The sequence below is a fragment of the Ranitomeya variabilis genome, chromosome 2 (assembly GCF_051348905.1).
Source record: "Ranitomeya variabilis isolate aRanVar5 chromosome 2, aRanVar5.hap1, whole genome shotgun sequence".
Classification (NCBI taxonomy): Eukaryota; Metazoa; Chordata; class Amphibia; order Anura; family Dendrobatidae; genus Ranitomeya; species Ranitomeya variabilis.
Window position 1 is genome coordinate 1077324075 of NC_135233.1, and position 25717 is coordinate 1077349791.

The window sequence follows — 25717 nt, forward strand, 5'->3', positions numbered from 1 at the left end:
CTGCTGCAGCATATAAAGTGCAGTTTTTATGACAGTCCCTGAAACAGTTTGTCCCCTTCAAATATATAGTAGCACAGGACACAGACGAAAATTCTATAGATGGACAATTAAATATCACAGAAAACAAGTATAGGTCAAAGACTCATTAAGTCCTCTCGGCGACACAGATTGCATGCGGAATATCCACTCTGCCTCGCGTGTTAACAGGGCTTTATCAAAGTCCCCTCCTCTAATCCTTGGTTTCAACAACTCAACCATGCAGAATGTAATCCCCTCCAGACTACCCCCATGTACCTGGTTAATATGTTGGGCCAAAGCGGTATCTCTACCATGCTTTATATCCCCGAGGTGTTCACCAAATCTTGTTTTTATCTCCCTGGTAGTCTTGCCTATATAGTCCAGGGGGCAGGGGCAGGTGATCTTGTATACCACTCCCACTGACCTACAATTACCAAAATCCCTTATATCGAAGCACCTCCCGTTTGTAGCACTGGTAAATTGCCTTGATGGTTTTACATATTGGCATTTGGTACAATTTCCACATTTAAAGAAGCCCAACGGTTTTCTATCAAGCCACGTACCCTTAGGCTGTGGTCTCTGGTATAGGCTAGTACTAACCTATCCCCGATGGACCTCCCCCTCCCGTAGGTGATACTGGGTGTATGTGGGATAATGTCTCTTAGGCCCGGATCGGCCTGGAGTACCCACCAGTGTTTTTTCATGATCTGATATATAATCTTTCAGACTGATTATCAAAAGTCCCTATCAGTCTGACTGGACCTGAGGCAGCTCTAGATTCCTCATTTGCTCTTAAAAGAAGGGATCTATCCCTGACAAGTGTGTCATTATAAGATCTCACCAGGACGCCCGTAGGGTATCCCCTCTCTTTGAATCTACAATGTAGATCACTAGCTTGGTGTTTGAACGTGGCCACATCAGAACAATTTCTTCTAATTCGAAGAAATTGGCCTTTAGGTATACCAAGTTTAAGGGGGGTTGGGTGATGACTCTGCCACTGCAACAAACTATTCGTTGCCGTTGGTTTACGGTAAGTATGTGTACTAATGCCCCCTTTTGCATTTTTTGTGATGGTAAGATCCAGAAAGGCGATACTCTGTTCCTGAAAATCAGATGTGAATCTCATTCCAATGTCATTGACATTAATCTCCTCCATAAACCTCTCAAAATCCGCCTCTGAGCCAGACCAAAAAACCAAAATGTCGTCGATGTATCTGGCGCAGAGGCAGATAAAAGGATACCACCATCTATCCTCACCAGGAAAAATATGGGTTTCCTCCCACCAGCCCAGGAACAAATTAGCATACGTGGGGGCACAAGGGCTCCCCATCGCCGTGCCCCTGAGCTGGTGGAAGTACTTCCCATTAAAAATGAAATAGTTCTGGGTGAGTACAAACTGAAGGAGATCTTTGACAAAAATGTTATGGTTTCTACATTCGATGGCTCTTGTTTTTAAAAAATGGTCCACCGCTCTTATGCCTCCATCGTGGGGAATGCTGCTATACAGCGCCTCGACATCGATGGAGGCCAGTTTTACATGAGATTCCACCACAATATCTTCCAACATACCCAATAGATGGGACGTATCCCTCACATATGATGGTAATGAGAGTACAAAGGGTCTCAGAATATGATCTATATATACGCCAACATTCTGAGACAGAGAGTCTATCCCTGCCACAATTGGACGACCTCTGAGTGGAGAAAGACCCACAAACCTTCACAAACAATGCATTAGCACGAAGGATCTGAAATACCATCCTGACCTGCTTCACATGAGACTCCCAATCATCGGAAAAAAACAAAATATCATCCAAATATACAATCATGAATTTATCCAGATACTCCCGGAAAATATCATGCATAAAGGACTGAAACACAGATGGAGCATTAGAGAGCCCGAAAGGCATCACAAGATATTCAAAATGGCCTTTGGGCGTATTAAATGCTTTTTTCCAATTCATCACCCTGTTTAATACGAACAAGATTATACGCCCCTCGAAGGTCGATCTTGGTAAACCAGCTAGCCCCTTTAATCCGAGCAAACAAATCAGAAAGCAAAGGCAAAGGGTACTGGAATTTGACCGTGATCTTATTGAGAAGGTGATAATCTATACAGGCCCTCAAGGAGCCATCCTTCTTGGCAACAAAAAAGAACCCCGCTCCCAACGGTGACGAAGACGGGCGAAGATGCCCCTTCTCCAAGGACTCCTTTACATAACTCCACATAGCAGCATGCTCTGGCACAGACAGATTGAAAAGTCGGCCCTTAGGGAACTTACAGCCAGGAATCAAATTAATAGCGCAATTACAGTCCCTATGAAGAGGCAGGGAACTGGACTTGGGCTCATCAAATATATCCTGGAAATCCGACAAAAACTAAGGAACTTCAGAAGAAGGGGACGAAGAAATTGACATCACAGGAATATCACTATGAATCCCCTGACAACCCCAACTAGTCACAGACATAGATTTCCAATCCAGCACTGGATTATGTACCTGTAACCATGGAAAACCCAGCACAACAACATCATGCAAATTATGCAACACCAAAAAGGGAATATTTTCCTGATGTGCTGGAGCCATGTACATGGTCAAATGTGTCCAGTACTGAGGTTTATTCTTGGCCAATGGCGTAGCATCAATCCCCCTCAAGGGAATAGGGCTCTGCAAAGGCTCCAAGGAAAAACCACAACGTTTGGCAAATTCTAAGTCCATTAAGTTCAGGGCAGCGCCAGAATCCACAAATGCCATTACAGAAAAGGATGACAATGAGCAATTCAGGGTAACAGACAAGAGAAATTTAGGCTGTACAGTACTAATGGTAACAGACCTAGCGACCCTCTTAGTACTCTTCGGGCAATCAGAGATAGCATGAGTAGCGTCACCACAGTAAAAACACAGCCCATTCTGACGTCTGAATTCCTGCCGTTCTGCTCTAGTCAAAATCCTGTCACATTGCATAGGCTCAGGACTCTGCCCAGAGGACACCACCATATGGTGCACCACCTTACGCTCCCGCAGGCGCCGATCAATCTGAATGGCCAGAGACATTGATTCGTTCAAACCAGCAGGCGTGGGAAACCCCACCATAACATCTTTAAGGGCTTCAGAAAGACCGTTTCTGAAAATAGCTGCCAGGGCATCCTCATTCCATTTTGTAAGCACAGACCACTTTCTAAATTTCTGGCAGTATATTTCTGCTGCTTCCTGACCCTGACACAGAGCCAGCAAGATTTTTTCTGCCTGATCCACAGAATTAGGTTCGTCATAAAGCAGTCCGAGTGCTTGAGAAAATGCATCTACATTGAGCAATGCAGGATTCCCAGGCTCAAGGGAGAATGCCCAGGCCTGCGGGTCTCCACGTAGCCGAGAAATAACAATCTTCACCTGCTGAATGGAGTCACCAGAGGAAAAGGGTCTCAGAGCAAAAAACAATCTGCAATTATTTTTAAAATTCAAAAACTTAGATCTATCCCCAGAAAACAAATCAGGAATAGGAATTCTAAGCTCAGAAACCGGAGTCTGAACAACATAATCTTGGATACTCTGTACCCTTGCAGCGAGATGATCGACAAGTGAAGAAAGACCCTGAACCTCCATATCAGCACCAGAATCCTGAACCACCCAAAGATTAAGGGGGAAAAAAAGACAAAACAAGCTACAAAGAAAAAAAAATGACTCAGAACTTTCTTTTCCCTCTTTTGAGATGCATTTAACACATTGTGGGCCAGCTGTACTGTTATGACCTGGTGGTTACGGAGCAGCACTGATATGACCTGGTGGGTAAACTGAATCATGGGACAAGCTCTGAGGAGGTGGTAGCTTTACTGACCGCAGTTCCTACTCCTAACACCAACACTAGAAAAAGCCATGGAGTGTTCCTGACTCTCCCTAGACACCTCGTCACAGCCTAAGAACTAACTACCCCTAAAGAAGGAAACAGAAAACTATCTTGCCTCAGAGAAATTCCCAAAAGGAAAGATAGCCCCCCACAAATATTGACTGTGAGTGGAGAGGGAAATGACACACACAGAAATGAAAACAGATTTTAGCAAAGGAGGCCAAATTCTAATCTAGATAGACAGAAATAGAAAAGGATACTGTGCGGTCAGTATTAAAAACTAAAAATCCACGCAGAGTTTACAAAAAATGGTCTCCACACCGACTCACGGTGTGGAGGGGCAAATCTGCTTCCCCAGAGCTTCCAGCTAGCCTGAATAGTTCATAATGACAAGCTGGACAAAAAGAAACATAACTTTAAACCAAGCAGTAAGTCCAAGCAAGGAACAACCAAAGAACTAGCAAGGACTTATCTTATGCTGAAACGGACAGGCCATCAGAGAAATCCAAGGAGAGGTCTGAATCCAACCCAGAGAACATTGACAGCTGGCATGGATTACAGACCAGAGCCAAGTTAAATAGCAAGGCCAGGGGAGCTGATTAGTGAAAGCAGCTGCTAAGTTCCACTCGAAACCACCAGAGGGAGCCCAAGGGCAGAACTCACAAAAGTACCATTCATAACCACAGGAGCGAGCCCAAGAACGGAATTCACAACAGTAGCCCATAAACACAAAAAAGGAGACTCCCCAGATGACTCCTGGCAGTGATTATTGATGGCAAACTCAGCCAAAGGAAGAAAGGTAGACCACTCCTCCTGGTTATCAGAGACAAAACAGCGTAGGTACTGTTCCAAATTTTGGTTCATACGCTCAGTCTGACCATTTGACTGAGGATGAAACGCCGAAGAATGAGACAACTTGATCCCCAGCCGTGAGCAAAATGCTTTCCAAAATTTTGCCACAAACTGAGACCCCCTATCAGACACGATGTCAGACGGAACCCCATGAAGTCTGACCACCTCTTGCACAAATACCTGAGCCAGAGTCTTAGCGTTAGGCAATGAAGGCAAAGACACAAAGTGCGACATTTTTGAAAACCGATCAACAATCACCAAGATGACCGTGTTCCCAGCTGAGGAGGGCAAATCAGTGATGAAATCCATGGAGATTTCCGTCCATGGCTTACTAGTTACCTCAAGAGGAAGGAGTGTGCCAACAGGATGGGAGCGGGGCGTCTTAGCCCTAGCGCACGTGGTACAAGCTGACACGTATGAGACCACGTCCTGTCGGATCTTGGGCCACCAAAACCGACGTGACACCAATTCCAAGGTACCTCTAACCCCTGGGTGGCCAGCCAGGACAGCATCATGATGCTCCGCCAAAACCATTAAGCAGGGATGAAGCGGTACAAAAGATTTGTTGATGGGAAGCTCAGATGGTACCTCCTCCTGAGCCTCGGCAATCTCAGCCTCAACCTCGGTAGTGAGAGCCGAAACAACAACACCCTTTTGAAGGATGGGTACTGGATCCTCCCTAGGTTCTCCCCCCGGATAACACCTGGACAGAGCATCCGCCTTAGTGTTTTTAGACCCCGGTCTGTAAGTGACAACAAAATTGAACCGCGTGAAAAACAATGCCCAGCGAGCCTGCCTGGGGGACAGACGCTTGGCTGACTCCAAATACAGCAGATTCTTATGATCGGTAATAACCGTAACCTGATGTACCGACCCCTCCAAGAAGTGTCCCCATTCCTCAAAGGCCAACTTAATAGCCAACAACTCCCTGTTGACGATATCGTAGTTACGTTCGGCGGACGGATGCAAACCACTCAAAGATGAGCCTTGAGATAGTACCGCCCCCACACCAACCTCAGACGCATCGACTTCCACAACAAAGGGTTTCGATACGTTTACAAGAATGGGGGCTGAAGCAAAACTGTTCTTAAGAAATTCAAATGCGTGCACAGCAGCCTCTGGCCAAACGGAGAAATTGGTACCCTTTTTAATCATGTCTAATGTTGAGCTTTCCGATACCGCAAGTATCGGGTATCGGCCGATACTTGCGGTATCGGAATTCCGATACCGAGATCCGATACTTTTGTGGTATCAGGAATCGGTATAGGGATTAATATCAATGTGTAAAAGAAATAATTAAAATAAAAAATAGGGATATACTCACCTCTCCGGCGGCCCCTGGACATTACCGCCGTAACCGGGAGCCGTTGTACCTAAGAATGCGCGCTTGAAGGGCCTTAGATGACGTCACGGCGCTCTGATTGGTCGCGTAGCGGTCGCGTGACCGCTACGTGACCAATGACAAAGCCGTGACGTCACCTAAGGTCTTTCAAGCGCTTGAATACCTTAGGTGACGTCACGGCTTTGTGATTGGTCGCGTAGCGGTCACACGACTGCTACGCGACCAATCAGAGCGCCGTGACGTCATCTAAGGCCCTTCAAGCGCGCATTCTTAGGTACAACGGCTCCTGGTTACGGCGGTTAAGTCCAGGGGCCGCCGGAGAGGTGAGTATATCCCTATTTTTTATTTTAATTCTTTCTTTTACACATTGATATGGATCCCAGGGCCTGAAGGAGAGTTTCCTCTCCTTCAGACCCTGGGAACCATCAGGATACCTTCCGATACTTGGTGTCCCATTGACTTGTATGGGTATCGGGTATCGGTATCGGATTAGATACGATACTTTGCCAGTATCGGCCGATACTTTCCGATACCGATACTTTCAAGTATCGGACGGTATCGCTCAACACTAGTCATGTCAGTTAGCAGTTTAGCAATGATGGAAAAATCCTTGATAAATTTCCTATAGTAGTTATGAAACCCAAGGAACCGCTGAAGTGCTTTCAGGTTATCAGGACGTTCCCAATGCAGCACCGCTTGCACCTTAGCGGTGTCCATTTTAAAACCAGAAGCAGACACAATATAACCCAAGAACGGCAACTCTTGAACAAAAAATACACATTTCTCAAGTTTAGCATACAGCTTATTCTCTCTGAGAAGCTGTAACACCTGCCTGACATGATCTACATGAGCATCACGGTCGCAAGAATATATGAGAATGTCATCTAGGTACGCGATAACGAATTTCCCCAAAACATGCGAGAACACATCATTGATGAAATGTTGGAACACTGCAGGTGCTTTAGTCAACCCAAATGGCATCACCAAATTTTCAAAATGACCATCAGGGGTATTAAAAGCCGTCTTCCACTCATCACCTTGACGGACTCTTATGAGGTTGTATGCCCCCATGAGGTCAAGCTTGGTAAACCACTTAGCACCTGCCACCTGGTTGAACAAATCTGGTATCAGTGGCATAGGCTATGGATCACGAACCGTAATCTGGTTCAACTCCCTGAAATCCAAACACGGGCGTAATCCACCATCTTTCTTCTTCACGAAGAACCCTGCTGCCACCGGCGAGGATGACGGCCTGATGTGCCCTTTGCTCAAGCTTTCAGCAATATAATCTTTTAACGCTTGTCTCTCCGGACCGGAGACGTTGAACATCCTTGCTTTAGGCAATTTGGCCCCTGGTTTAAACCTGATAGAACAGTCATAGGGACGATGTGGCGGCAACTCTGAAGAACCCTTCTCAGAGAACACATCCACAAAATCCAGAAGTGACTCCGGAACGCTTGAAGTCACCACAGCCACACATGTGGCCAGGCAATTCTCCTGGCAGAACTCGCTCCACTGAATTATGTCCTGAGTTTTCCAGTCAATTACCGGGTTGTGCATAGACAACCAAGGAAAACCCAAAACCACCTGAGCAGGAAGATTCCTGAGCACCTTACAAGTAACCCGCTCGGAATGTAGAACCCCAATGTGGAGTTTCACCTCAGCCACAAATTCAGTAATCTCCCCCTGAGAGAGAGGAGCTGCATTGATGGTGACCACGCGGATAGGATGAGACAGTTTTTCAATCCTAAACCCGCTGTGCACGCAAACTCCTCATCAATGAGATTTGTGGCTGAACCACTATCCACAAAAACAGTAATTGGCAGCTCACTGCCAGCGATAAAAACCTTAGCAGGTAGCATGCATTGAGAAACCACCATGGAGGATATACATAAGCTCAGATTGGTCTCCTCCACACCCTCTGAGCTTAAAAGTTTTCCTTCGTTGCATTTTTCTTAGTCAGCAGAGGATAGATGTTAATAAAATGACCAATTTTACCACAGTAAAAACAGGCTCCCTGCTTCCTGATCTCTGGGGCTCGATGCATGTGACACCCCTACAATTTGCATAGGCTCCGTGGGCTCACCTGCAGCAACCTCACGTGAACCTAAACCTTCACCCACAGGCGGTGTCTCATGCTCCCCCTGATGCAGACGGCGATCAATGCGGACAACCAGACTCATAGCGGAATCTAGAGAAGCAGGAGTCTCGTACATCAGAAGGGCTTTTTTAACCCTTCCAGAAACCCCATGAATAAACTGACTCCGCAATGCTGGATCATTCCATTGGGTATCGATCGCCCAGCGGCGGAATTCAGAACAGTAATCCTCTGCTACTCGCTCCCCCTGGCGAATGGAGCGTATCTTAGATTCTGCCAGAGCCATTCTGTCAGGTTCATCGTAGATTTTCCCAAGAGAAGAAAAAAAACTCTCCACAGAGTCAAATGCAGCAGAATCAGATGGCAAAGAAAACGCCCATGCTTGGGGATCCCTGCTTAACAATGACAACACCAGGCCCACACGCTGAGCCTCATTACCCAAGGAGATCGGGCGCATACGGAAATATAGTTTGCAAGCTTCATGAAAAGAAACAAATTTACTGCGTTCCCCAGCAAATTTTTCAGGCAAAGGAAATTTATGCTCAGCAACTCTTTCTGTTGCTCTAGCTTGCACATTAGATACTGCTAGTCCCTGTTGCTGTACTGCCCCCCTCAACTCCGTGACCTGTAGGGACAGCGCCTCCAACTGGCGGGTTATGGAAGTCATGGGATCTATGACAAAACACAAAAAAAAAAGAAACCCCATTTTTTTTTTGTTTTTTGTTGTTGGGCCGATTATAATGTCACGAGGAGACTAGATGGGCGAGAGCTAATAACCTGGGCCCCTGCAATTTCCCTCAGACTAGGGAAATGCTGACTGACCCTCTACCTGAAGTTTACACTGATGGTGTGCATGTTCAGGCCTCGAACCTCACCCTGCCTCCTGTTACAACCCTACGCTGAAAACCTTCGCCCTCCACCCAGTGAATGCAATACACCAATACCCACAGTTAGCACAGACAAGGATAAAGGAAAATATACACCACGCCGCAGTCACTCAGGAATACACTGTAAATGTGCAGGGCAAAATAAACACAAATATAGGAAGGAGTAAATAAGACAAATAAAATACACCACCAGCAACGATTCTCCAACAACCAGCTCTCCACTCCAGACTGAGATAACAATGCAAACAACGCAAGACAGAAGCTATAATCGGCAACGCCCAATGATCAGGAAAGCTATTTAAAGGCAATGGGCATGGCCCAGCTTCCAATCCGAGGATCAGGTAAATTAACCCCGGAACAGCTAGACAAAATCTAGCCGACGCCAATGAGCAAATAGTGGTCAAAAGCGGAACTACCGCTGTCTGTCGGACGACCTGGTCTGAACGGCGTCCGACATGACAGTTACCTTTTAATTTCATGTCCATAATACTGTGATCAGGGAGGCAAAAATGTATTGCCACAGGTAGATCCATTCTTTTTTCTCTTATTGTATGGCGATGTGAGTTCATCCTTGTTCTAAGCTTTTGCCCTTTATTTAGGGAACAAAAACAGGTGTGCTTAGAAATTTTAAAAGTGAAGAAGTAACGACTTCTAAACTAGTTGTGAAAAAATGTGGACTCCCTTTCAAAAGTAGGAGAACTTTCACCATTTTGATTTTGTAGCAAGGAATGAAAAGCAAGGCTATCCAACAGTCAACCCTTTACTTAATGGTAACAACATGACTGCCATCCAACAAGCCTGTAGCTTGCTCTGCTAGCCTGCACAACTAATGGATCTGACCCATTGGATCATTTTCATCACCTGTTGCCATGGTTGGTTCCCACGGCCAGCATCGTCATCACCATTGTTTTCACTTTGAATGTCAACCTGTCAGCTTTGACCCTTACCTGTATGAACTCTATGTCCCCATTCTTGTACACCTACTGCTACGCATCATCCTCCTACTTACTATTTTACTTCTCCATCAAATTATGCTGCATATTACCTTCAGGGAATGTATGGTTGCCAAATCGGAATAGTCAAGCAGGCATGCAAAAGTTAACTGTGTGTATAATATTTTCAAATTCACATTTTTGTTTTTTACAATAATATTATCTCCCTGACCAAAAACCTTAACCAGATTGCTATACTGTTTGTCAGGTGCATATATGGTAATTAATTTTCTTCAACATCTAGTCGTATTGTTGTGATAAATAAGGTTCTTAATTTTTTGTAAAGCCAGTGTCCATTTAAGCTACTACACCACTAACTTGATTTATGATGAGCTCACAAGACTAGTGACGTTGCAGAAACACTCGCTCCTGTGATAAAACAGGCAGGAAAATGTGTTACCTGCTGTGTTGTCTGTATACTGAATTATGATAAGAAACTCATGCTTTCCCTGGTCAAGATCTGTGCTATGTCCCAACTATCAACTGGAGCAGCTCCACATGGTGGGACACAGGAAATAACACATTGTATAGCAGGGTCACATTTAAAAGATTATTTCAGCACAGGAACATTTATTTTTCAATGCATCCAATTGTGGAACTTATTTTTCCAAGACTTATTATTTAAGATTTACTTTGCTCATGGAACAACCCTATTATTCAACTACAGTATGTGCGGGTAGGGCCAACTTGGAGAGTTGCCAAAGAGCATAGTAGATAAGCAGGATATAAACAGAGAAAAAGGTGAAATGAGTTTTTCTCTGCTTGAAACACAAAACTTGTAGTCTTAAAGGAACACTCTGAGTAAAATGTATGCAGGGATTGTTAATAACAGTAGTGAAAATATGATATTATATTACCGTAAAAGCTATTTTGCTATCAATATACCTAAATACAGTCAATGGCCTTATAATATAGAGGCAGCCAATATGCTGCTACTATGGGACCCATGGAGAGGGGATTAATAAAGTTATGCAACATCTGAGTCAACGTAAAATCTACCCGATAGCTCGCACCTAGTGTGCGTCATTCTTCATACTGGTGTCTTCTTATGTGGCAGTGGGGATTTTGGGCTTCCTCGCGCACAAGGGCTACTTCGACTCCCTCTATTAAAATGATGGTATAAAGCACTCATATTAGTAAGTTGATGGAATAATAGAATGTTCTGACTTTGGAAATGTGAAGATGAAGAATAAACCTGAAACAAATGCTAAGAGGATAATAATAATAATAATAATAATAACAATAATAATTTTATTTATATAGCGCCAACATATTCCGCAGCGCTTTACAACTTATAGAGGGGACTTATACAGACAACAGACATTACAGCATAACAGAAATCACAGTTCAAAACAGATACCAGGAGGAAAGAGGGCCCTGCTGCTCGCAAGCTTACAATCTATGAGGAAAAGGGGAGACACAAGAGGTGGATGGTAACAATTGCTTTAGTTATTTGGACCAGCCATAGTGTAAGGCTCGGGTGTTCATGTAAAGCTGCATGAACCAGTTAACTGCCTAAGTATGTAACAGTACAGACACAGAGGCTATTAACTGCATAAAGTGTATGAGAACATGATGGAGGAACGTGATTATGTTGTTGTTTTTTATTAATAGGCCACACAGGGATAATTAGGTTAATGCGTTGAGGCGGTAGGCCAATCTGAACAAATGAGTTTTTAGTGCACGCTTAAAACTGTGGGGATTGGGGATTAATTGTATTAACCTAGGTAGTGCATTCCAAAGAATCGGCGCCGCACGTGTAAAGTCTTGGAGACGGGAGTGGGAGGTTCTGATTATTGAGGATGCTAACCTGAGGTCATTAGCAGAGCGGAGGGCACGGGTAGGTTGGTAGACTGAGACCAGAGAGGAGATGTAGGGTGGTGCTGAGCCATGGAGTGCTTTGTGGATGAGGGTAGTAGTTTTGTACTGGATTCTGGATTGGATGGGTAGCCAGTGTAATGACTGGCACAAGGTAGAGGCATCGGTGTAACGGTTGGCGAGGAATATGATCCTGGCAGCAGCATTCAGGACAGATTGGAGCGGGGAGAGTCTGGTAAAAGGTAGGCCAATTAGTAGAGAGTTACAATAGTCCAGACGAGAATGAATAAGTGAGACAGTAAGAGTTTTTGCAGAGTCGAAAGTAAGAAAAGGGCGAATTCTGGAAATGTTTTTGAGATGCAGATAAGAAGAGCGAGCCAGTCAATATAATAATCAATATATACCGTCGAAAGTCACCAAGCGACAAAATCAGCTAATTTTCTGAAGTATTGTTACTTGTCACTACATAATTTATTTCTACTTTTTATTTTGTCATGTGATGTTTGTGCTGGATTTTGCTTTTTTTATGAGGTGTAAAAGTGAGAGATCAGCAGGAATCCTGGAAAGAGAAAGAAGATTGTAGACTGATTAGATAACTTTACGAGTAACAAGTCAAGGGGTGAAGCAAGTTCTTTCTCCTTCAGAGAAGTGTCAGGAGGGCTGACGATGGTGATTTAATGGAAAGATCATTAAAAGTTCAGCAAAAACTCAAATTCATAAAATGTCAGAATGATATAATAAATTTGACATCAGTGATAACTGTAAGGATCTCCTATGACACATTCATTTGCTTTTTCCGTTTCTCTTGACTGGTACATCAAAGCTCTACAAAAAAGGTATCATTATCATTGGGGGACAGTAAGGTATTTAGCCATACCAATACTTCCATATATAAAAACGCACTGACAGGTTCCCTTTAATATGTTATGCAGGGAACTCCGGTGTATTTGAAATATAGACAGGTTAATGAAAACTGCTGACTCTTTTTCTCACAGCGCCCTATGGGTTAAGTACGGGGTGGAGTTGTTTCGAAAGTCCAACACTGATATAAAAGTTTTCTGACTATAGAAGGCAGAAGAGAGAAGACTGTGCGCCTCACCACAGGACAGGTAAGACGACACAGTCTCAATATTGTCCTACACTTTTCATGATTTCTTACCTCTTGCATATAGAATTTGGCATTAATGAGATTTTTAAATAAGTTTTCCTTGAGGCTTCGTTGTCACTACCAGGGATAAAATTTGTTACATATTGATGCCAGAAAATTGGTGAAAATACTTGATGAATACAACTCTTGTGTTTCTTTCTTCACTTTTTTCAAGATGATACATTACTGTAATGAATGACACCACTATTTGCATTCACATGTTTTATACCCTGTCCATTGCTTGTCCTGCTCTTAGCAAAGAAGTGGCTACGACTGTGCTCAGTCTAGATCAGGGGTCTCAAACTTATCTGGGTATATGGGCCTCACAAAGAAAAAAAACTGAATTTGGGGGGCTGCAATCTTTGCAGGATAAAGGGACCTTTTTAGTGAAACTATTTTATTTTCTATGCACATTCTGATCATTTTTTTTGTACATTTTTGCCGTGTTTATTTTATATTTTGAAAAGGCATTCATCGTATGGGTTACGGTTACATGCACCTTTTTTGTTCACTTTAGTTTATATATAAAACAACATTTTTAGTGACAAAATATTTTTTCATGCTTTTATTTTGAATTTTGTTTTTACATTTTTACAATTTTGTTTCCCCTAATTGGCCACATGCAGTAATATTGTCGTACAATTAGCATCAAATACCATATACTCATTCTGGCAAACATCTTGTAGTAAGATGCCCCATCTTATAGAAACTCTATCCTGGTCTACTTCTTGTAGTAATGTCCCCAACCTTGTTTCCTTCTTGTAGTAATGTCCCCATCCTGGTCTTCTTCTTGTAATAATATGCCCATCCTCATCTTCATCTTGTAGTAAAGTCCTCATCCAGGTCTCCATATTATAGTAGTATTCCCTCTTATGCCGTTCCTCACATGCACATAAAAGAATAAAAATTCTTCTCACCTGTCCTCTGTCCTCTTGGCATTCTTTCTGTCTATGCACTACAGGCACTGTACAACCCTCGACGGTCCGGTTCAGGGGGGTGCCAAAGTCAGACCTTTATTTCAGTTAATTGTGCATTTTATATAGAATATACTTATAAAATGAAGGTACTTAGCGCATTAATTGGCCAATTTATTGAATGTGCTCATCAGCCATTATACAGTGAACTTTCTTTATTGAGACCCTTTCTTTTTCTATCAGACTTACCTATCCCTGGTCAAAAGCTGACCATATTCCTCCCCATGCCTCAGCCTATAAGAGGTAAGTCTGATAGAATTAGGGTTCCTTGAAAGAAATGTATTCCTTGTCAGGTCTGGTGTGCACTCACAAATTAAATTTGTGTTCTAAGTACCTCAATTTTATAAGCATAGTCTACATGACAATAATCGAGTTTACAATTAATTTTATATCTATCTATCTATCTATCTATCTATCTATCTATCTATCTATCTATCTATTATCTATCCATCATCTATCTATCTATCTATCTATCTATCTATCTATCTATCTATCTATCTATCTATCCATCATCTATTCATCTATCTATTATAACTATCTACCAAAGAGTGCAGCAGCACACTGTGTGCAACCAGATATTAGCAAATAGAGTATATGAAATTGTGATTGCATTACTGCTATATAGAATATACTTAGAAATTGGCAAAGTCATGTGTGCCCACCAGCCATGTCTAGGCTACCTTTTTAGGTTTGATCTTAACCTACTCTATCAGCCATATCTGTTATGATCTGGTGGCCTAGGAGCAGCATGAGACGTACTCTGGAGAAGGTGGTACCTGTACTGACCGCGGACCCTGAACTTAACACCGCAACTAGAAGTAGCCGTGGGATGTACCTGACACGGCCTAGACATCTCCACACAGCAGGAGGACTAAATACCCCTAAAGATAGAAACGGGAAAACTATCTTGCCTCAGAGAAAATCCCCAAAGGATAGACAGCCCCCCACGAATATTGACTGTGAGAGGAGAGGGAAATAACATACGCAGACTGAAAACAGGATTTAGCAAAGGAGGCCACTCTAGCTAAATAGAAAGGACAGGACAGAGTACTATGCGGTCAGTATTAAAACACTAGAAAATATCCACCACAGAAAATACAAAATCTCCACATCTAACTAAAGATATGGAGGGTATTTCTGCATCTCCAGAGATTCCAGCTTGGCTGAATAAATCCTTACACAGACAAAGCTGGACAAGAAAAAACATAGAAATGCACTGAACTATAAGGCCCACAGCATGTGGACTGCAAAAACAAGGCCAGAACTTATCTTTGTTGATTTGGACAGCATATCAGGAGAAACCAGGCAGAGATGTGAATCCTCCAAAAACAATGGACAACTGGCACTGACTAAAGGATTCAGCAAGACTAAATAGCCCAGTCAGAATTGCAATAAGTGGACACATCTGATGAATGCTGCGATCCAAAGACAGCAGCACTACCCCTTATAACCACCGGAGGGAAACCAAGAGCAGGATTCACAACAGTACCCCCCCCCCTTGAGGAGGGGTCACCGAACCCTCACCAGAGCCCCCAGGCCGATCAGGACGAGCCAAATGAAAAGCACGAACCAAATCGTCAGCATGAACATCGGAGGCAACAACCCAAGAATTATCCTCCTGGCCATAACCCTTCCATTTGACAAGATAATGAAGCTTCCGCCTCGAAAAACGAGAATCCAAAATCTCAACCACATAATCCAACTCCCCATCAACCAACACCGGGGCAGGAGGATCAACAGAGGGAACAACGGGCACCACATATTTCCGCAACAAAGATCTATGGAACACATTATGGATGGAAAAAGAGGCTGGAAGGGCCAAACAAAAAGACACTGGATTGACAATCTCAGAAATCCTATAAGGACCAATAAACCGAGGCTTGAACTTAGGGGAAGAAACCTTCATAGGAACATGACGGGAAGACAACCAGACCAAATCCCCAACCCGAAGCCGGGAACCAACACACCGACGACGGTTAGCAAAACGCTGAGCCTCCTCCTGAGACAACACCAAATTATCCACCACATGAGCCCAAATTTGCTGCAACCTGTCAACCACAGAATCCACACCAGGACAATCAGAAGGCTCAACCTGCCCTGAAGAAAAATGAGGATGAAAACCAAAATTACAAAAGAAGGGCGAAACCAAGGTAGCAGAACAAGCCCGATTATTAAGGGCAAACTTGGCCAATGGCAAGAAAGCCACCCAATCGTCCTGATCAGCAGACACAAAGCATCTCAAATAAGTTTCCAAAGTCTGATTAGTTCGCTCGGTTTGGCCATTTGTCTGAGGATGAAATGCGGAAGAAAAAGACAAATCAATGCCCAGCCTAGCACAAAAGGCCCGCCAAAACCTAGAAACAAACTGGGAACCTCTGTCGGACACAATATTCTCCTGAATGCCATGCAAATGAACAACATGCTGAAAAAACAACGGAACCAAATCAGAAGAGGAAGGCAATTTAGGCAAAGGTACCAAATGAACCATCTTAGAAAACCGATCACAAACCACCCAGATAACCGACATCCTCTGGGAAACCGGAAGATCTGAAATAAAATCCATAGAAATATGCATCCAAGGCCTCTCAGGGACCGGCAAAGACAAATGCAACCCACTAGCGCAGGAACAGCAAGGCTTGGCCCGCGCACAAGTCGCACAGGACTGCACAAAAGAACGCACATCCCGTGACAAAGAAGGCCACCAAAAGGACCTACCAACCAAATCTCTGGTACCAAAAATCCCAGGATGGCCAGACAACACAGAACAATGAACCTCAGAAATCACTTTACTAGTCCATCTATCAGGAACAAACAGTTTCCCCACTGGACAGCGGTCAGGTTTATCAGCCTGAAATTCCTGAAGAACCCGTCGTAAATCAGGGGAGATGGCAGAAAGAATCACCCCTTCCTTCAGAATGCCGACCGGCTCAAGAACCCCAGGAGAATCAGGCAAAAAGCTCCTAGAGAGGGCATCAGCCTTAACATTCTTAGAACCCGGAAGATACCACAAAATCAAAACGGGAGAAAAACAGGGACCATCGAGCCTGTCTAGGATTCAGCCGTTTGGCAGACTCGAGGTAAATCAGATTCTTATGATCGGTCAAGACCACAATACGAGCTTGGCCCCCTCAAGCCAATGTCACCACTCCTCAAATGCCCACTTCATAGCCAACAACTCCCGATTGCCGACATCATAATTGCGTTCCGCAGGCGAAAACTTTCGAGAAAAGAAGGCACACGGTTTCATCAAGGAACCATCAGAATTCCTCTGAGACAAAACGTCCCCTGCCCCAATCTCAGAAGTGTCAACCTCAACCTGAGATGGAAGAGAAACATCCGGCTGACGCAACACAGGGGCAGAAGTAAATCGGCGTTTAAGCTCCTGAAAGGCAGAAACAGCCGCAGAGAACCAATTTGTCACATCAGCGCCTTTCTTCGTCAAATCGGTCAGGCGTTTAACCACACTGGAGAAGTTGGCAATGAAACGGCGATAAAAATTAGCAAAGCCCAAAAATTTCTGAAGGCTCTTCATGGATGTGGGCTGAATCCAATCATGAATGGCCTGAACCTTAACCCCTTCACCCCAAAGCCTGTTTTCACCTAAGTGACACGGCCAATTTTTACAATTCTGACCACTGTCATTTTATGAGGTCATAACTCTGAAATGCTTCAACGGATCCTGGTGATTCTGAGATTGTTTTCTCGTGACATATTGTACTTTATGATAGTGGTAAAACTTCTTCGATATGTCTTGCATTTATTTGTGAAAAAAACAGAAATTTGTCGAAAATTATGAAAATTTAGCAATTTTCAAATTTTTCGTTTTTATGCCCTTAAATTAGAGAGTTATATCACATAATATAGTTAATAAACAACATTTCCCACATGTCTGCTTTACATCAGCACAATTTTGGAAACATAATTTTTTTTTGTTAGGGAGTTATAAGGGTTAAAAGTTGACCAGCGATTTCTCATTTTTGCAACAAAATTTGCAAAACCATTTTTTTTACGGACCACCTCACACTTGAAGTGACTTTGAGGGGTCTACATGACAGAAAATGTCCAAAAGTGACACCATTATAAAAACTGCACCCCTAAAGGTACTCTAAACCACATTCAAAAAGTTTATTAACCCTTCAGGTGCTTCACAGGAATTTTTGGAATGTTTAAAAAAAATTGAACATTTAACTTTTTTTTCACAAAATTTTTACTTCAGATCCAATTTGCTTTATTTTACCAAGGGTAACAGGAGAAATTGGACCAAAAAAGTTGTTGTACAATTTGTCCTGAGTACGCCGATACCCCACATGTTGGGGTAAACCATTGATTGGGCACATGGCAGAGCTCGGAAGGGAAGGAGCGCCATTTGACTTTTCAATGCAAAATTGGCTGGAATTGAGATCGGAACCCATGTCGTGTTTGGAGAGCCCCTGACGTGCCTAAACAGTGGAAACCCCCACAAGTGACACCATTTTGGAAAGTAGACCCTCTAAGGAACTAATCTAGATGTGTGGTGAGCACTTTGAACCTCCAAGTGCTTCACATAAGTTTATAATGTGGAGCCGTAAAAAAAAATTAATATTAATTTTCACAAAAAATGATCTTTTTGCCCCAAATTTTTTATTTTCCCAAGGGTAGCAGGATAAATTGGACCCCAACAGTTGTTGTGCAATTTGTCCTGAGTACGCTGATACTTCATATATGGGGATAAACCACTGTTTGGGCGCATGGCAGAGCTCGGAAGGGAAGGAGCGCCATTTGACTTTTCAATGCAAAATTGGCTGGAATTGAGATCGGAACCCATGTCGTGTTTGGAGAGCCCCTGACGTGCCTAAACAGTGGAAACCCCCACAAGTGACACCATTTTGGAAAGAAGACCCCCTAAGGAACTTATTTAGATGTGTGGTGAGCACTTTTAACCCCCAGTTGTTTCACTAAAGTTTAGAATGTAGCGCTGTGAAAATCAAAAAATCATTTTTTCTTTCCACAAAATGATCTTTTAGCCCGCAATTTTTTTTCCCCCAAGGGTAACAGGAGAAATTGGACCACAAAAGTTATTGTCCAATTTGTCCTGAGTACGCTGATACCCCATACATTGGGGGGAACCACTGTTTGGGCGCACGGTAGAGCTCGGAAGGGAAGGAGCGCCGTTTGAAATACAGACTTAGATGGATTGGTCTGCAGGTGTCATGTTGCATTTGCAGAGCCCCTGATGTACCTAAACAGTAGAAACCCCCCACAAATGACCCCATATTGGAAACTAGACCCCCCACGGAACTTATCTAGATGTGTTGTGAGAACTTTGAACCAACAAGTGTTTCACTACAGTTTATCACGCAGAGCCGTGAAAATAAAAAATATTTTTTTTTCCACGAAAATTATATTTTAGCCCCCACATTTTTATTTTCCCAAGGGTAACAGGAGAAATTGGACAACAAAAGTTGTTGTCCAATTTGTCCTGAGTACGCTGATACCCCATATATGGGGGGGAACCACTGTTTGGGCGCACGGCAGAGCTCGGAAGGGAAGGAGCGTCGTTTGAAATGCAGACTTAGATGGATTGGTCTGCAGGTGTCATGTTGCATTTGCAGAGCCCCTGATGTACCTAAACAGTAGAAACCCCCCACAAGTGACCCCATATTGGAAACTAGACCCCCCACGGAACTTATCTAGATGTGTTGTGAGAACTTTGAACCCCCAAGTGCTTCACTACAGTTTATAACGCAGAGCCGCGAAAATAAAAAATATATATTTTTTCCACGAAAATTATATTTTAGCCCCCATGTTTTTATTTTCCCAAGGGTAAGGCTGGTTTCACACTTGCGTTTTTATCTGCATGCGTTTTTTAAAAAAACGCATGTGTGAAAAAACGCATGTAATCGCGGTAAAACGCATGCGTTTTTTAGATGCATGCGTTTTTATAGAAAAACACAAGAAAACAAGAAAAAACCAAAAAACCCTAACCCTACCCCTAACCTGAAATACGTGGCACTGAAATACGTGGCACTGAAATACGTTTATATACGTATATAAGTATATACGTATATAAGTGCCACGATATTTCAGTGGCCACGTATATAAGTGCCACGTATATAAGTGCCACGTATATAAGTGCCACGTATATAAGTGCCACGTATTTCATGTACATGCCAAGATATTTAAGTGCCACGTATATAAGTGCCACGTATATAAGTGCCACGTATTTAAGTGCCACGTATTTAAGTGCCACATATTTAAGTGCCACGTATTTAAGTGCCACGTATTTAAGTGCCACGTATTTCACGTAAATGCCATGATATTTCAGTGCCACGTATTTCACTGAAATATCGTGGCACTTAAATACGTGGCACTGAAATATCGTGGCACTGAAAGACGTGGCACTGAAATACGTGGCACTGAAATACGTGGCATTGAAATACGTGGCACTGAAATACGTGGCACTGAAATACGTGGCACTGAAATACGTGGCACTATGACTGTCAGAAAATGTTCATTAAACGGTTAGGTGGTGGGTGACTTTTCAGTGTGTGTTCTGGTTTTTTTCTATAAAAACGCATGTGTTTTTAACGCAAACGCGTTGAGATCGGACGCCATGTCGCGTTTGGAGAGCCCCTGATGTGCCTAAACAGTGAAAACTCCCCAATTCTAACTGAAACCCTAACCCCAACCCTAGTCCTAACCCTAGCGCTACTTTCACACTAGCGTTTTTTTGCATACGTCGCAATGCGTCGTTTTGGCGAAAAAACGCATCCTGCAAAGTCATCTGCAGGATGCATTTTTTCCCCATAGACTAACATTAGCGACGTATTGACACACGTCGCAAGCGTCGTGCGATGGTTGCGTCTTGTTGTGGCGGACCGCCGGCAGCAAAAAACATTACATGTAACTTTTTTTGTGCTGACGGTCCACCATTTCCGACCGCGCATGCGCGGCTGGAACTCCGCCCCCACCTCCCCGCACCTCACAATGTGGCAGCGGATGTGTGGAAAAACAGCATCCGCTGCCCACGTTGTGCGGAGCTTGCACAGTATGCATCGGTATGTCGGGCCGACGCAGCGCGACGGCCCCGTACTGACGCTAGTGTGAAAGTAGCCTAACGGGAAAATGGAAATAAATATAATTTTTTAAAATTTTATTATTTTTCCCTAACTAAGGGGGTGATGAAGGGGGATTTGATTTACTTATATAGCGTTTTTTGGGCGGATTTTTATGGTTGGCAGCCATCACACACTAAAAGACGCTTTTTATTGCAAAAAATAGTTTTTGCATCACCACATTTTGAGAGCTATAATTTTTCCATATTTTGGTCCACAGAGTCATGTGAGGTCTTGTTTTTTGCAGGACGAGTTGACGTTTTTATTGGTAACATTTTCGGAGGGGTTAACCGGATCCATTTCTATAGATGAGGGAGAAAAAATGAAGCCCAAAAAGAAACCTTCTGCACTCCAAAGAGGCACTTAGACCCCTTAACAAATAACGCATTATCATGAAGGATCTGAAATACCATCCTGACCTGTTTCACATGAGACTCCCAATCATCAGAAAAAATCAAAATATCATCCAAATATACAATCATGAATTTATCAAGATAATTCCGGACGATATCATGCATGAAGGACTGAAACACAGATGGAGCATTAGAGAGCCCGAATGGCATCACAAGGTATTCAAAATGGCCTTCGGGCATATTAAACGCAGATTTCCATTTGTCACCCTGCTTAATACGAACAAGATTATATGCCCCTCGAAGGTCAATCTTAGTAAACCAACTAGCCCCCTTAATCCTAGCAAACAAATCAGAAAGCAAAGGCAAAAGGTATTGAAATTTGACCGTGATCTTATTCAAGAGGTGGTAATCAATACAGGGTCTCAAGGAGCCATCCTTCTTGGCAACAAAAAAAAACCCCGCTCCCAATGGTGAAGAAGATGGCCGAATATGCCCTTTCTCCAAAGACTCCTTAACATAACTCCGCATGGCGGTATGTTCTGGCACCGACAGGTTTAAAAGTCGGCCCTTAGGAAACTTACAGCCTGGAATAAAGTCAATAGCACAATCACAGTCCCTATGCGGTGGAAGGGAACTGGATTTGGGCTCATTGAATACATCCTGGAAATCTGACAAAAACTCAGGAATTTCAGAAGAGGAAATTGACATCAAAGGAACGTCATTATGAACCCCCTGACAACCCCAACTAGTCACAGACATAAATTTCCAATCTAACACCGGATTATGTACCTGTAACCATGGAAAACCCAGCACAATAGCATCATGCAAATTATGCAACACCAGAAAACGACAATCTTCCTGATGGGCTGGCGCCATGTACATGGTCAGCTGTGTCCAAAACTGAGGTTCATTTTTAGCCAAAGGTGTAGTATCAATGCCCCTTAAAGGAATAGGGTTCTGCAAAGGCTGCAAGGGGAAATCACAACGCCTGGCAAATTCAATGTCCATTAAGTTCAAAGCGGCACCTGAATCCACAAATGCCATGACAGAAAATGACGATAATGAGCAGATCAAGGTCACAGATAACAGAAATTTAGGTTGTACAGTACTGATGGTAACTGAACTAGCGATTCTCTTTGTACCCTTAGGGCAATCAGAAATAACATGAGCAGAATTGCCACAGTAAAAACACAACCTATTCTGACATCTGAATCCTTGTCGTTCAGCTCTAGACAAAATCCTAACACACTGCATAGGCTCAGGACTCTGCTCGGAGGACAACACCATAGTGTGCACAACTCTGCGCTCGCGCAAGCGCCGATCAATCTAAATGGCCAGAGACATAGAATCACTCAGACCAGCAGGCGTGGGGAACCCCACCATAACATCTTTAATGGCTTCAGAAAGACCCTTTCTGAAAATTGCTGCCAAAGCATCCTCATTCCATTTAGTCAGCACAAACCATTTTCTAAATTTCTGGCAATACGATTCTGCCGCTTCTTGACCCTGACACAGGGCCAACAAAGTCTTCTCTGCATGATCCACTGAATTAGGTTCATCATACAATAACCCTAGCGCCTGAAAAAAGGTGTCTACATTAAGCAAAGCCGGATTCCCAGATTCCAGGGAAAATGCCCAATCCTGAGGATAACCACGCAGCAGGGAGATGACAATTTTAACCTTCTGAATGGGATCACCAGAGGAACGGGGTTTCAGAGCAAAAAATAGTTTACAGTTATTTTTAAAGCTCAAAAATTTGGACCTGTCCCCAAAAAACAAATCAGGAGTTGGAAGTCTAGGCTCTAAAACCGGAGTCTGAACAATATAATCGGAAATACCCTGTACTCTAGCAGCAAGTTGGTCCACACGAGAAGCCAATCCCTGAACATCCATGCCAGCGCCAAACTCCTGAGCCACCCAGAGGAAAAGAGGGAAGGAAAGACAAAACAGACTACAGAAAAAAAAATGGCTCAGCACTTTTCTTCCCTTCTTCTGAGATGCGTTTAACTCATTGTTGGCCAGTTGTACTGCTATGAACTGGTGGCCTAGGAGCAGCATGAGACGTACTCTGGAGAAGGTGGTACCTGTACTGACCGCGGACCCTGAACTTAACACCGCAACTAGAAGTAGCCGTGGGATGTACCTGACACAGCCTAGACATCTCAACACAGCCGGAGGAATAAATACCCCTAAAGATAGAAACGGGAAAACTATCTTGCCTCAGAGAAAATCCCCAAAGGATAGACAGCCCCCCATGAATATTGACTGTGAGAGTATAGGGAAATAACATATGCAGACTGAAAACAGGATTTAGCAAAGGAGGCCACTCTAGCTAAATAGAAAGGACAGGACAGAGTACTATGCGGTCAGTATTAAAACACTAGAAAATATCCACCACAGAAAATACAAAATCTTCACATCTAACTAAAGATTTGGAGGGTATTTCTGCATCTCCAGAGATTCCAGCTTGGCTGAATAAATCCTTACACAGACAAAGCTGGACAAGAAAAAACATAGAAATACACTGAACTATAAGGCCCACAGCATGTGGACTGCAAAAAACAAGGCCAGAACTTATCTTTGTTGATTTGGACAGCATATCAGGAGAAACCAGGCAGAGATGTGAATCCTCCAAAAACAATGGACAACTGGCACTGACTAAAGGATCAGCAAGACTAAATAGCCCAGTCAGAATTGCAATAAGTGGACACATCTGATGAATGCTGTGATCCAAAGACAGCAGCACTACCACTTATAACCACCGGAGGGAGCCCAAGAGCAGAATTCACAACACATATCTGTATAAAGGCTAAACATTTTCAGGGTATTTGATGACTGCCTCCTTATTGGGCTGAAAATTTCTCCCATGTCTGTCTATAATAAGTTAGTCTGATAGAATTAGGGTTCCATAAAAGAAAGGTACAACTAGCCTTGGCTGGTGGGTACACACAAATCAACAAATTTATGCTCTAAGGCCTCTTTCACACTTCAGTCTTTTGGCACCAGTCTGAAACCGCCATTTGTTTTGGTGGATCCGCTATTTTCCCATAGACATACATGAGCGACGGATTGTGGCGGATGGTTGTCCGTTCCATCCGCCATGTGATAGATCCATCGAGATTTCGCGAACATCATCTAGACATAGACGTACATTATAACGTTTTTTGTCTGCTCCAAAATGGTGGTTCGTGACGGATCCGTCGCGTCCGCCATTCCATAGAACGCCCCAATCCGCTTTTTCAATTGCGCATGCTCCAAAAAGTAGATACTTTTCCCAGACAAACCCCAAGTAACGGATCCGTCAAAAAACGGATCCATTAGAACCGTTTTCTCAACAATTGTGACAGATCCGTCGATCCGTCACTATGTCGGAGCAGACTGACGCCAAACAACTGAAGTGTGAAAGAAGCCTAATTACCTCAATTTCATAAGAATAGTCCTATGACAATAATGCAGTTTACAATTAATTTCATATCTATCTCTTTATACCTTTTTTGGATGTTTTCTCTAGAATAATTCATATCATGCAGAAGGTTTTGCAGATAGACTCACCGTGGTCAGTTTTGTTTTTCTTGTAGTTACTCTTACAAGTCATAAGTAGATTTATTGTCTATTTTTCTCCAGTAATGAAATAATCTTTGTGAACCTGTATAATTTTCAATCGAACTCTTATCTTTCTATCTCACTTTAAACTTTGGCAGAACTCCATTTCACCATGGACCTGGTCACTGTTCTCCTCTCTGTCGTTGTCATCTTATTTTTGGTGAACACATTTAGGAACCAAAAACAAGGAAATGACAAAAATTTCCCACCTGGACCTAAACCTTTACCGATCATTGGAAACATCCACATAATGGACATAAGAAAACCTCATGTCACATTTATGCAGGTAACACTGATTAACCACTTTGTGTCTGGTGTGTTATGTATAAAGAAAATGAAGGAGGGAATATCCGGAAGAGAGGGTTATTTCCATTGTGAATACAGGCCATAGATGGTTTACAATCAATGGAAAAGTCAATACAAGGGGTCTATAAATTATTTCATTGTAGTATCATAATGATTTAATTTTATTATCTCAGTGTGAGTAGGTACTAGGCGAATAAAGAGATGGCTCAGTAGAGTTGGGCTCCATCCAGTGAGATCTCTTTACGCAACTTGGATCAAATTTTTTTCATATGTGCAGTAATAGTGGAATTCATCCATTCAATAACCTGTCATACTGGGGGCGGCATGAATCAGAGCCTGCCTTCACGACTGCAGACAGATATATTTTTCCGGCACCAACTCAGGCCGGC

The 25717-nt window shown here is 43.2% G+C and overlaps 1 protein-coding gene across 1 annotated transcript in view; it reads left to right on the plus strand.

Annotated features, from left to right (window-relative positions):
* Window positions 1-12846: 12846 nt before the first annotated feature.
* LOC143808702 (cytochrome P450 2K4-like) overlaps window positions 12847-25717 on the plus strand; it is a 30081-nt gene continuing 17210 nt past the window's right edge. The window contains exons 1-2 of the mRNA XM_077291632.1: window positions 12847-12960; window positions 25121-25308. Coding sequence (XP_077147747.1) covers window positions 25135-25308 — 174 coding nt within the window. The 5' untranslated portion in view covers window positions 12847-12960; window positions 25121-25134. The remainder of the gene's footprint in view (window positions 12961-25120; window positions 25309-25717) is intronic.